We start from the raw sequence: 13699 nt of genomic DNA, 5'->3' as shown, positions 1-13699 counted from the left end.
ATGTAGAGAGTTTTGCCTAGAGTTTAGGAAAATCCAAGTGTTTCTAGAACTATACAGAGTGGCAGAACTGTAATACATGCATTTGAGGAAAGAAGCACAGGATAAACAGTTTCTTTATGAAAATCTTCTTTTTAGTTTCTCCTTGTTGTTGTTGTGTGCTGTTGAGTCAATTTTGACTCATAGTGACCCTACAGGACAGAGTAGAACTGCCCCATAGAGCTTCCAAGGCTGTAATCTTTGCAGAAGCAGACTGCCACATCTTTCTCTTGCTAGCAGCTGGTGGGTTTGAACCTCCGACCTTTCTATTAGCAGCCAAGCACTTAACCAACTGTGCCACCAGGGCTCCTTTTAGTTTTTCCTAATGCAATAATGCTGATAAATACTCTGATTTAGAACATTTCTGTCACTTTTTAACATTTCTGTCACCTTTTGCCTCTCTGCAATTAATCCATTCCCACTCTCAGCCGCCGGAAACCAGTGATCTATTTTCTGTCCCTATAGATATTATTTTTTTGAATATTTTATATAAATGGAGTCATATAATATGCAGTCTTTTGTGCCTGGCTTTTTACACTTAGCCAAGTGTATTTGACGTCACTCAAGGTGTAGCATGTATCAATGGTTTGTTGCCGGACAGCATTCTATTGTACAGATACACCACATTCTGTTTATCCATTCACTAGCTAATGGATACTTGGATTGCTTCAAGGTTTTGGCTATTATGAGTAATGCTACTATGGACGTTCACATATGGGTTCTTACGTAGACATATGCTTTCCTTTTCTCTTGAGTAGAAAACAGTCTTATGGTGATATATTTAACTTTTGAAGAAACTGCCAGATGTTTCCAAAATGAATGTACCATTTTACAGTCCCACCAGCAATGTATGAGATTTCTAGGTTTTCCACATTCTTGCCAATGCTTGTTATCTGTCTTTCTGATTATGATTCCAGAGCTAGTGAAGTAGTATCTCATTGTGGTTTTAATTTTATTTTCCTACTGACCAATAATGTTGAATATGTTTTCATGTGCTTACAGACACTCATATACTTTACCTGATGAAAAATATATTCAAATCCTTTGCCTATCTGAAAACTAGATTGTACGGCTCATTATTGAGTTCTAAGATCCTCGCAACTGGGCCAATAAGCTATATCATGATAAACGGGGAAAAGATGGAAGTTGTCAAGGATTTCGTTTTACTTGGATCCACAATCAACACCCATGGAAACAGCAGTCAAGAAGTCAAAAAACGCATTGCATTGGGCAAATCTGATTCAAAAGACCTCTTTAAAGTGTTGAAAAGCAAAGATATCACTTTGAGGACTACGGTGGACTACGGTGCACCTGACCCAAGCCAGGGTGTTTTCAATTGCCTCATATGCACGTGAAAGCTGGGCAATGAATAAGGAAGGGGGTTTACATTTTCTTTTAGTTTCAACTTATTTGTGTCTATGAATGTAACCTATCTCTCTTGTAGGCAGCATAAAGTTTTATCTTGTTTTTTTTTTCCCAAATCTAACAAATCTCTTTCTTATCTTGAATATTTAATCAAGTGCATTTAAAGTAATTGCTAATATGGCCGGATTTTTTATTTGTCATTTTGATATTTGTTTTCTATATATCTATCTTACAGTTTTTCTGATCCTAATTTATTACCTTCTTCTTTTTTTTTTTTTTTTATGTGTTAAATAGATAGGATCTGGTGTACCACCATAATTCTTTTGTTGATTTTTTTTTCATTTACTTTTTTAAAATTATTTTCTTAGTGCTTGCTCTAGGGATTGCAATACGCAATCATAGTGACCTTATGTATAACAGAATTAAACGCTCCCCAGTCCTGTGTCGTCTTCATGATTGTTGATATGTTTGAGTCCATTAACTATTGTGTCAATCCATCTCACTGAGAATTTCCCTTGTTTTTCCTAACCCTCCACTTTACCAAGCAAGATGTTGGTAAGGGCGCCTATATAATAAATTCCCTTTCATTCATATATACTTTTTTCATTTTGACCTGACAATGTTTCAAATTTTAAATATCTTCACATAACATTTAAAAGTCCTAATGCCAGAATGGTTGAAATTTGGAGCAGTTCTGATTGAAATCATTTACCATAGGATATAATTCTTCTGTTGCAGGTCTATTTTACATACTATCGTGTTTCTTAATTATTTCTGATAATTTACCCATCAAATGCTGACCCACAAAGCTATTTATTTAAAAGTCTTCTTGGAAATCTCACAATCTGAGAGTGAACGATTAAAAATAAATAAGAAAAATGGTGGTATATGCCCCTGACATAGGAATACATCTTTTCTAAAATGTTGCTGCTTTTAACTGAATTTAATTTAAAGTCATCTCAGGAATTATGATGCTATTAACCAAACGATCCCTGCAAAAGTAAAATCTTTCAGGGCTTTAAACTAGATAGTAATAAAGAGCAAAATGTCCTTTATTTTGCTCTTCTCATGCATGCTGTCTTTGTGAATTTCTCATATTTCATTGGGGGGGCATTACCATACTCACCTCATTACAGCGCGATTTACAGACACATGAAACTTCCAGGAGTTTTTCAAGGTCTTCCCCTGTCATGACACCTACATTTTATTTCTCACCATAAAAGAAAAGAAAAATCCCAAAACAAAAGCTGAATTCCTCTTGGTTCCTTTGTTAGGAATTAATACAACATGTCCAGCAAAGCTTGTTCTTTAGGAAATGGGCGCCACTTACCGCCTTCCTGTTATAACTGGCAAGACATCATTAGATTTGGCTTCAATTATTTTAAATGCTACTTTCTTCAAATCTGAAATGCCAACAGCCATGTCCTCTAGCATTCCAATTTCATCACCTAAACAAGGGAAAAGGTGCCTGGTTACAAACATGCTATTTGAAGAAAATGTCCGTAGCTACCATGCCTCCCTGCTGGAATTGGGTCTAGTGTTTTAGTGAGTGAGTTTCTAAATGCAGTGAATCCATTCTAAAAGCTTTTCCTCAGAGGCTGAAGGTTTTCATCAGTGAAATAAGAACCGTTTCAATGGACTCCAGCAGGCAGTGTACACCCTTTGAGGGAAGGAAGTATGTACACATTTGCTGGGAGGCTGGAAAGAAGATCCAAGCAGGTAATGAAACAAAATACCCTGCAGATCTCTTTCCATAAGGAGGACTGATATTTTATTTCCAGAAATAATAGCAATGACTGAATCAAAATTCTGGGCTCATACTGGTTATATACAACAGAATGTTGACAAAAAAAGCCTGAGAGGGAGGTAATTAAGCAAGATTCTGGACCAGTGCTCTCCAATAAAAGTATATTGGAGATTTTATATATATATATACATATATATTACATATGTAATTCTGTATTTCCTAGTAGTCTTAAAAGAATAAAATAAAACGGTGAAGTTAACTTTAGTAATATATTTCACCTAACTCGGTAAACCTAAAATAAAATTTTAACATGTAAATCAATATGATAGTCATTAGTTCAATATTTCCCATCTTTTTTTTACTAGTCTTTGAAAACTGGTGTATGCATAGTACATCTTCATTTGGACTAAACATATTTCAAGTGCTCAACATGTGGCTACTGTGTTGAACAGCACAGTTCTAGACATTAGAGGATTGGGACTTTAAAAACCAAGTCATTGAATCCGCGTTGGCAAAGAGCCTTCTGTATTAAAAAAATAAAAATCCAGATGGCTCAGGACTCCACCATGAAAAAATCTATAACTCCATTTTCAGAACATCATGGAAGTAAAAGTATAGTTACAAGGTGAATGAATGCAAAGAACTAAAAGGTTATATTTTTTTCTGTAATATTTAATGCAATGAAGGTTTCATATCTAACTGGAAAATCTATAGGTCAAAAATCCCTATGAATACGATTTTAGCATGTACTACGGCAATACTCACTGTATGTACTTAGCAGTCCTTCATATTGTACTATCAATCCAACTGTGTGAAGCTGCTCTAAGAAGGCAGGGTCGTGCAAACTTGTATGTAATTTGATGATAAAGCCACAGACCAATCCAGCAAGCTAAACAAATATTAAAGAAATTAAGAGGCCAGAAAACTCATTAGTTTAATTTTAACATATTTTAAGGCTTTTGATGCATCATAGGTTGAATTTAAAAATTTCAAGTACTTATAACAAAACTACAAATGTTTATGTATACATATGAAAAGAAGTTGACGGTCTTTGATCTAGCAAGAGCTTGCAGGAAAAGGCTTAAGGTACGTAGCATTGTGAAAGGGGAAAAAGCCTGGACTTTGGAGTTCCGTTGAAATGTCTTCAAATCCTCTCTTATCACTTCTAACAGTGAGACCATAAAAAAGCTGTTTAACATTTCCAAATCTTATTTTTTTAATACATGCAGAATAAGGACAACAGTGCACAGTCACAAAGTTATTGAAAGGACACAGAGAAGAAAGACAGATGAAGTAGAGCATAATGCTTGAAACATAGTTCCATTCACCACTGATCATCCAAGAAAGTGATGGGTGCAAGGATGATTTGGTCAAAGTATTCCTACTGCCTATAAATGTTTAAAAAGGGAGGCCTGCTTTCTATTTCCCTCTATGTCTTCTGTCTATAAAACTTAATTATAGGGGTATAGATGGGTGGGAAGAAGGTGAGGTACCTGCAAACTTACTGTGGTGAAGGCCAGCTTTAGCATCTTGAGTAGGGGTTAAAGTAGGCAAGGCAGATGGTCCTGCCTAATTTCCCATTTAAGCCCTAACTGCCTTGCAAACTTATAAAGAAAAGAGGAGGAGATCACTGTGAAACCCTGACCTTGGGTGCATGGAGTAACTATATAGACAGAGGACTGTGATCAATCCCTTTAACTAGTCCTGGCCAGCCACCTACAGAACTATATAGATAGATGGTGGTGACCAATCCCTTTACTCCTGGCCAGCCACCTACAGGGCAAAGCAGTGTGTAGATCCCGGACATAATACAACAGCTGCCTAAGCAACCCTTTCCTCCACAGACTCCACGCGACATGAAGGAGAATGTACATTTCTGACATGCGGCCACTTCTTTTCAGCAATAAATACTTACAGTCTCATAAAATGTTTCCATGTGATACTGAATTCGTATTTATTATGAATAAGAAAAATTGGGCACCAGAAATTTCCAAAAAGAAGTACTTTCAAACTAAAGCTGCCCCCAAAAGAACTCTACCTGGTCAAGGAGAGCATGTTAACAATTTAGCACTATATTAACAACAATAATAACAACAGGCACCTACTGCTTGACTGAAGACGATGTCTCTTCTCAGGGTCAGCATCAAACACTGGGGCAAGCTGTATGCAAGTTCCTGAAGAAGCACAAACGTCAGCGACTGCTTAGCTCGGTTCACCACTTCTCCCATGCAGTCCTTCAGGGTAAGGATGAGGGGATACAACTGTTCATACCAGTCCTCTGGGTGGGAGGGATGTAAGAACAGTGGGACAGATGAAGGAAGGTCTTGGAGCATAGGACCATTTATTTTTTCAGTGAAGTTATACATATTATGAAGGATTCACAAAGATTAGATTTGAAGATCTTCAATCCAAATCTCTCCCCTGAACTCCAGATGTCTATAATCAGCCAGCCACCCATTGGATCTCCCCACTTGGATGTATTCTGCACATTACAGTAGAATTCTCTGCTCATCTCTGATTTGTGCCACTCTCTCTTAGTGGATGGCACCACGAAGCTCTTCCATACTCTAGAGTTTTCCTAAACTTCTCCTTCTGTGGCCTTCACATTTAATTGGTCATTAAATTCGTTCTACTACTGTCCTATCATCTTCCCTTTGTCCTTTCCCGTCATCCTTTATTGCTGTCACTTGGATCACATCCTAGCCCCCTACCTAATGGATTTTTCTCCCTTCAGCAGTCCTGTTGTGTTCGAGGAGCTTCCAACTCATAACCATGCTATAGGACAGAGTAGAACTGTCCCATAGAGTTTCCAAGGCTGTAATCTTTACAGAAGCAGATTGCCACATCTTTCTCCCATTGAGTGGCTGGTGGGTTCAAACCATCAACCTTTTGGTTAGCAGCCAGTGCTTAACCACTGTGCCGTCAGGGCTTCTTACCTCCAGCTATACCCTTCTAAGATCCATTCTTAAGAGTGTTGTTAGAGTGAGCTCCCTAAACCCATCCCATCATTCCCCCCCGTACTTCCTTACTTAGTATTCTTTAAAAACACTGAAGCATTCAGAATAAAGTACGAGCTCTTGAAAGATCCTCCATTATCTGACTTCTACCTACTTGTCCAAGTCTCAGCTCTCAGAATTTCTTCACTTGTCATCTCGAGACCCAGATGAATTGCAAAGCATGTATATCCCCAAACCCATATTGCTCTCTGACTTTAGTGCCTTTGCAAACCCTATATCTCTTCCTCTACTTATTTTCCTGACAACTTAACTTCTCTGCAGACTTAATTCAGGTATTCTGTTTTCTAGAAGTCTTCTATGATTTTCCCAGTGCTTCCCTCCTTGCTCCGGAAGGATGGATTGAGTTCACTTTTTTGTGCCCACAATACCTTGCCCCTTACTGTTACAAGGCTATCTACTGCTGTTTTCCTCTGCTAGAATGTGGGTTCATTGCGGGCAAGGAGTTTAATTTTTAATTACTCAATCTCTAGAACCTAGCATGGTACCCAATATATGGTACTCAATGAGTTTCAGTTGAATGAACAAAGTTACAATAAATATATTAAATCCATTCATATATAAACAAAAATGAGAAAGTCAAGTTTCTGAGAGTATTGGATTTCAAAAAGCGTTCTTTCCAATCAGGATACAAAATTGAAACCATCTGTGCTATTTCTATGTCTAGATTTTTAACACACTTCAATTATGTAATTATGACTTTGCCATACCATATAGAAACAAGTTATATCCTATTTCAGTTTATTTGAAAATCAAAACCCTGACAAATGCCAAATATTATAGGTTCTGGACTGTGTAACTTTTCATTAATATATAAAGAAATTAACAGTAAGATGACAGATACAATTTAATATGAAAGAGTACAAGCTGCAAAATTGCTGATGAGGCAGGGCCTGAAATTATATGATATTTTCAGCACAAAGATGCTGAAATCATAGCGAGTGATATGAGTGGTCAATAACTCATCAAGACCTTGAAAGAGCTATAAAACCCACTGCTGTTGAGTTGATTCCGACTCATAGCGACCCTATAGGACAGAGTAGAACTGCCCCATAGAGTTTCCAAGGAGTGCCTGGTGGATTCAAACTGCTGACCTCTTGGTTAGCAGCCATAGAACTTAACCACTACGCTACCAGGGTTTCCAAAAGAGCTATAGGGAACAATAAAAAGTATCATAATCACCATTGCGCCACACCTACTGTCACTTAGCTATCTCATGTGGTAGTGTAATGGACTAGATAAAATCAACCAAAATAGTTTAAACAATAATTGATGACCCCAACTTCATAAAAATACGTGTTTTTATTAACCCTCTATATTAACGCCTATGTGGTACCATATTGTAAAATACATTGTGAATGTTAGGAGTTATTTTTTTAAATATTGAGAAATCAAAAGTTATGATAAAAATTAGAAATACTAGAGAAAGGGAAACTCAATGCAGAGCTGTGAAATCTGTAACCAGTTAATTAAGGACTCACATACAGGCATCCTAGGATGAAATATGGACAAAGGTTCAATTTACACAGTTTATCCTTATGTCATTGGAAATCCTGGTGGCCTAGTGGTTAAGAGCTGAGGCTGCTAACCAAAGGGTCAGCAGTTCAGTTCCACCAGGCGCTCCTTGGGAACTCTATGGGGCGGTTCTACTCTGTCCTATAGGGTTGTTATGAGTCGGAATCAACTCGATGGCAATGGGTTTGGTTTTTGGTTTTATTGATCCTTATGTCATTAGTAAAAGTATTAGCACAAATGGTGGTACATCAGGCATTTTCAGAATAAAAGACACATCAATACACACCAAGAAGGACTACCCTATATTCCTATATATTTTTTATATTTGTGTTCTTTTCTCTTGTTTATCTCCCGTTCACTCTCCCACTCTTTTACTTTGCTGTCCTCAACATGAATGTATATTGAGAACACACAGACTAGGAAAAAATATTTCAATAAACTGATTGAGATGCAGATCTGAAAAGATAACAGACTGCAAATCGATTTTATTTTGTGTTGGGCCCTATAGAGATCAGTTTCTTAAAAAGTACTGAAGAATTCCCACACATAAAATAAAGCATGTGTACAGTAGGTGGCGCTGCTTTATCAGGCTGAAGTAGAACTACTTTGCCAGTAGTCATTCCATTCGAAGCAATTGATTTACTTTTCTATACATTTGCATAGCTCCCAAATGATATATTTTTATTGCTAAAGTATCTTGCATCATACTATCCTGTGTCAAGTGGTCAATAACTTGGTCATGAATGTTATTTACTCTTTCTAGTTAGAAAACTGAAAATCAACTTAGATGTATACTTTTTCCCGTTTTAATACTAAGCTATGGTTCAAATGATTTGTAGCTGTTGGTCTTGAGCTCTTTAAAAGAAGAAAACTCACAGATTTCTTCAGAAGCAATCAGGGTAATGTTACTCTAAACATCTTCCTCACACTTATTTAACCACTGGATTCTTAATCTTGAAATGCAATCAGATAACCAAAAAGAAGAGTGTGACTTGCAGTTCCACTAGAATAGAAGTGGAAACCTGGAAAAAAGGGGAACAGGTGTGGGCTAAGTTTCAACTGCTATTATAAAGCTAGGATCATTGTTATATGTTTGTCTGACACAAACATTACTTCAGTGTCTTCATTTGCTATAATTATATATACTTCCTATGGTTAAAATTTAAGAAAAATGACACTATGGGAAAATAATTATAAATGAGAAAAATGACAAGTTGTGTGAATGACGTAGTGTGTCTTAAAGATAAGAGTAAACTTCCTATGGAGAAGCATAAGTAAGAAAGCTAAAAGTACATTTTTTTTTTTTTTTCTAGAAAAGAAGCAATTAACGTTAGCAGATAAAGGAAAATTGCACCGGCAAATGCAAATTGTGATGACTGAGGGTTTCTTCCATGTTATTATTCACTCAGTGTACCGCTCAGGTTCTGATATCAACACAACGGGGTGTGACAAGCCAAAGAAAGGCTGAAGGCAGTTCATAAATGGCCTTTTTGCTCCAATGAACATTCTAAACCACTCTCACAAAGGAAAAACGAGTGCTTTCATTTTCTCTTTAAAAAAAATGTTTTTGGGAAAGAAGAAAAGCTCCAGCTCTTGACATCTTGAGACCTTTGTCACTCCCCCCTCACCTTTGTGTCGCTCCATACTTCACTGTTTACTTGGTGTTTATTTTGTCCTATGACAAAGCCTTTTCATGGCAAGGATGAAGACGGTGTTCCTTCTGACTTTTCTAGTCTGAGGAAGAAATTCTCAAAATGAACAGCCACTCTTCTGGGTTTAGTTTGTTTTTCAAGTTTCGTATATATATATATATTTGTGACATATCCAGTGAGGCTGATGAGCTAAGGACTCACTGCAGTATAGTCACTGTACCAACACCTGTCGCATGAGCTAACTGGCCTAGCAGGCACTTAAATGCCCACACTGTTGATTTTATCCCCTGGACTCTTTTTAAGTAACAAGGGAAATGTGAAGAGAATGGTTTAGTGTCTGTATAAAAACTTTCTGAAACTCCTTAACCCAGAATCCAATCAGCAGAGTCTTTCCTCAGGAAAACATAAAATGTGCGTGGCTTAGCTGAGATTTTCCTGAGCTTTGTGAAGTGTGTTGGAAGCCATTCAAGCTGAGCCTGTTTCCCAGTCCTTTACTTGCTTCTATAATGTATTCAAGTGACTCACTGAAAGATTCAAAGGACGACTGCCGTGTGCCCCCCTCACCTCCTCCACACACCATCTATTTCCTGTACAGGTTGTTCACGTCCTCTGAGCTCAATGGCTCTTATGTTCCTCAGGAGAAAAATAAAAGAGCCAGATACCAACCAACTGTAGCAGAACACAATGCTTTCATTCCAATTTCTGAGCCATTTTCTTCTCAGGTGCTTGGTCTTCTTTGCTCATTTAAAATAATTAATTTCACAAAAGCTTGTAGCCACTGTTAGTTTTGTTATCGCAACCTTTCAGACATGGGAAAAATAAAAGCTAAAGGGTTGCATGTCTGTTAAACTTTATGTAAAGAGATATGAGGAGAAATGAGGCCAGTTCTTAGTGTTCACCTAAGTTAAGATGATAAAATGAAAGGCAAACAATTGGAATAACCTTTAAGGAGGATAATAAAATTCCCAAGGTTGTAAGGCGAACACAGACCAAACCTGCAGCCAACAGGGGTGGTATGCTATGCTCAAACCTCAGGTAACACAGATCTGAACGGGTTCATGGTTAGGAGTATGGTGACAGTGGTGGGGGATGTTGGGGTTCCTGCTCACAGAGTCACTGTTGTCTTTGAGTGGTCTATGTCCTACCTCAACCCAGATATGGCGACCAGTGTGTTCCTCTGAATGACAGTCCTGTCTACAATTCTACAATGTGAACAGCATAACTTGGAGGAGTCAGTGATAAAGGTTCCTCTCCAAATACTTTATAGTTAAGCTTCTTGTCTGAGTATGATTTCATGTGGCCAACATGGTCCTGGACCCTAGACACCTCATCATAAGAGGTATCAAAATACTTAGACGTATCCAGGGATACGGGGCGCAGAAACTAGACTAATTCCAGACAAATGATGAGTAATTAAGGAAAGAAAAGCACCTACTGAGGCTTGGTTACCAACGATGCTCTCCCTGGCCACTCAGAACGCCCTCTTTCAAGTCTTCCTGAACTCATCCCCATCGCTGTCTACCTACCTCCCGTCTCTGGTCCAGGAATTGAAGAATCAATCTGTATCTACCTCACTTTAACAAAATGCTAACCTTTCATTAAAAGCACTTCCTTATATTACATTTTATTACCCTCTTTTTGCTGCCATCATGAAAAATATACTCATTCATTGGACAAATAGAGGCTCTTATATGTGAAGTCCTATGAAATCTCTCACAAGATTTAACTGGCCAAGCAGGCTGTCATGGAGTTGATTTCAACTCACAGCGACCCTATAGAACTGTCCCAAAGGGTTTTGAAGGCTGTAAATCTTTGTAGGTGCACACCGCCACATATTTCTCCTGTAGAGTGGCTGTTGGGTTCCAACCACTGATTTTTTGGTTAGCAGCCCAGCATTTAACCACTGTGCCACAAGGTCTCCTCTCATAAGTGCCCATACCATCATAAATGGTATTTTTGCTCCAAGGAACTTTTAAACCACTCTCATAAAGGAATGGCTAATGCTTTAATTTTCTCTTTTAAAACTGTTTTTGTCCATTAAATAGACAATAGATAAGTGGTAACTTTGGTGAAGTGTAAGACAGTACACAATCCTGGGGAAGCCAGTACAACTTGTCCAAAGCAAGGTCATGGAAGTTCCACAGGCTCATCCAAACTCACTGAAGGATCGAATCACTAAGCTGAGGGCTGTGGGGGCCATGGTCTCTGGGAACATCTAGCTCAAAGGGCATAATAAAGTTCATAAAGAAAATGTTCTACATTCTACTTTGGTAAGTAGTGTCTGGGGTCTTAAAAGCTTGTAAGCAGCCATTTAAGATACTCCACTGGTCTCAACCCCTCTGGAGCAAGGGGGAATGAAGAAAACCAAAGACAAAAGGGAAAGGTTAGTTCAAAGGACTAATGGATCACAAATACTATAGCCTCCACCAGACTGAGTCCCCCACAATTAGATGGTGCCTGGCTACCACTGACTGCTGTGACAGGGGTCACAATAGAGGGCACTAGACAAAGCTGGAGAAAAATGTAGAACAGAATTCCAACTCACACACACGCACACAAAGACTAGACTTAACTGGTCTGACAGAGACTGGAGAAACCCTGAAAACATGATCCCCGGACATCCTTTTAGCTCAGTAATGAAGTCACTTCTGAGATTCACCCTTCAGCCAAAGATTAGGCAGGCCCATAAAACAAAACGTGACTAAAGGGGCATACCAGCCCAGGGGCAAGGGCAAAAAGGCAGGAGGGGGCAGGAAAGCTAGTAATAGGGAACCCAAGGTCAAAAAGAGGAGACTGTTGACATGCCGAGTGGTTGGCAACCAGTGTCATAAAACAATATGTGTACAATTGTTTAGTGAGAAGCTAGTTTGTCCTGTAAACCTTCATCTAAAGTACAATAAAAAAATGTTTTTGTCTACAACTCATATCTCCTATCCTCAAGAAGCTTAAAATACAGAAGGAAGGATAAGAGGTATAAAGTCATGCCTATAATATAAGGAAGTAGAAAAGTGCTGTAAAAGTTAGGACAATAACAAAATAAGTTTAGAAGAGTTAAGGGTTGAGAGGCGGGAGAGCTTATCTTTGGCCAGAGGATCACATTCCTTCACAGTTGTGTCATTTGTTGAACACTTGAAGGAAATGATATGCGGAGGGAGCTCAGGAAGGCTGCACAGTCTGCAGGTGGTGCGCATCCATAAAGTGAAGCTGTGGTGGGATAGAGTCCGAGAAGGATGCCCGATTTGGTAATGCTGAGTTCTATTAACAAATGCCATCAAATGGAGGGAGCAATAAGGGGTACTGGAAAGGAAGAGGGAAAGGGCTAAGCTGACTCGAGGACTTGGAAAAGGCAAAATTGAAGTAGAAGTAAACATTGAGCCATGTAGTGGTTAATTTTCTGAGTCACTTGGCTAGGCAGTGGTTTGGCAGACTGTGGACTGGTTGCTGTTCCATAGTGTAATGTAATCACCTTCCATGATGGGATCGATCAATCAGTTGAAAGGAGAGTTGCCTTGGGGGTATGTTCTGCCTCCAGAATATAAATAAATGTTGTAGCAGAGCTCTTTCTCTCTCTCTTTTGACCCTATACTCTTCTTGTTGCTTGACTTAGGGATCTTGGGATGTTAGCCTGCAAAAGTATCCAGCCTGTTACCTGGCCTGCAGATTTTAGTTTTGCCAGACCCCCACAATCCCTTGAGCCAGCAGAGGTCTCCACCCTGCTACCTGACCTACAGATTTGGGATTTTCCAGCCCCCACAATTGCATAAGCCATTTCCTTGAAGTAAATAGCTCTCTCTCTCTTTCTATGTGTATGTGTGTGTGTGTGTGTGTGTGTGTATACATAAACACATTTTATATATATATATATATATCACTGGTTTTTCTTCTCTGGAGACTACATACTAAGAAAAGCCAGAAGTCATGAAATTATACTGATGGAAAAGTACATTTGGGCAGTCACCATAGTAAGTGTAGGGAATGGGGGAGGTAGGAGAGGGGAGAGAAACAGGATGGTGCAGAGTATGTATGAGCAGAGAGCCAAAGGCTAAGAAGCAAGACCCAATCTAGAAACAATGGGTATATGGTAGGACAAAGGGAAGCAATGTTTTTGTAACCCTGGAAGGAGGTAGCACATGAATCCTGCACCTTCCATTCCCTCTACCACAAAGTGGCCTTAAAGACTCCAAGAAGAGTCAAACACAAGATAAACATGTGTCTTAAGGTATAACCACCTTGGTGCCACTGGCCTATGATCCAAGGTAAACAATGAATCTTAGCACTTTCCAGCTGTATTAGAAATGAGTGCACTGCCCAACTCAAGGCAAACTGCTACGAGAAAAACAAAGGCAACCTTTTCTCATGTCAAGGGAACC

The 13699-nt window shown here is 38.7% G+C and overlaps 1 protein-coding gene across 18 annotated transcripts in view; it reads right to left on the bottom strand.

The window, feature by feature from the left end:
* INPP4B (inositol polyphosphate-4-phosphatase type II B) overlaps nucleotides 1-13699 on the bottom strand; it is a 976853-nt gene that overhangs the window by 94883 nt on the left and 868271 nt on the right. For 16 of the 18 annotated variants that reach the window (XM_049905358.1, XM_049905352.1, XM_049905340.1 and 13 more), the window contains 3 exons: nucleotides 5254-5426; nucleotides 3914-4037; nucleotides 2732-2849 (listed from right to left, as the gene is read on the bottom strand). In XM_049905358.1, coding sequence (XP_049761315.1) covers nucleotides 2732-2849; nucleotides 3914-4037; nucleotides 5254-5426 — 415 coding nt within the window. Of the gene's footprint in view, nucleotides 1-2731; nucleotides 2850-3913; nucleotides 4038-5253; nucleotides 5427-8453; nucleotides 8700-13699 lie in introns of those variants that run through there. The other 2 variants (XM_049905355.1, XM_049905356.1) reach the window with 2 other exon arrangements.

This window comes from Elephas maximus, chromosome 13, assembly GCF_024166365.1.
Source record: "Elephas maximus indicus isolate mEleMax1 chromosome 13, mEleMax1 primary haplotype, whole genome shotgun sequence".
NCBI classification, from domain to species: Eukaryota; Metazoa; Chordata; class Mammalia; order Proboscidea; family Elephantidae; genus Elephas; species Elephas maximus.
The sequence above is the reverse complement of the archived record's forward strand: the minus strand, read 5'-3'. Positions and strand labels throughout refer to the sequence as shown.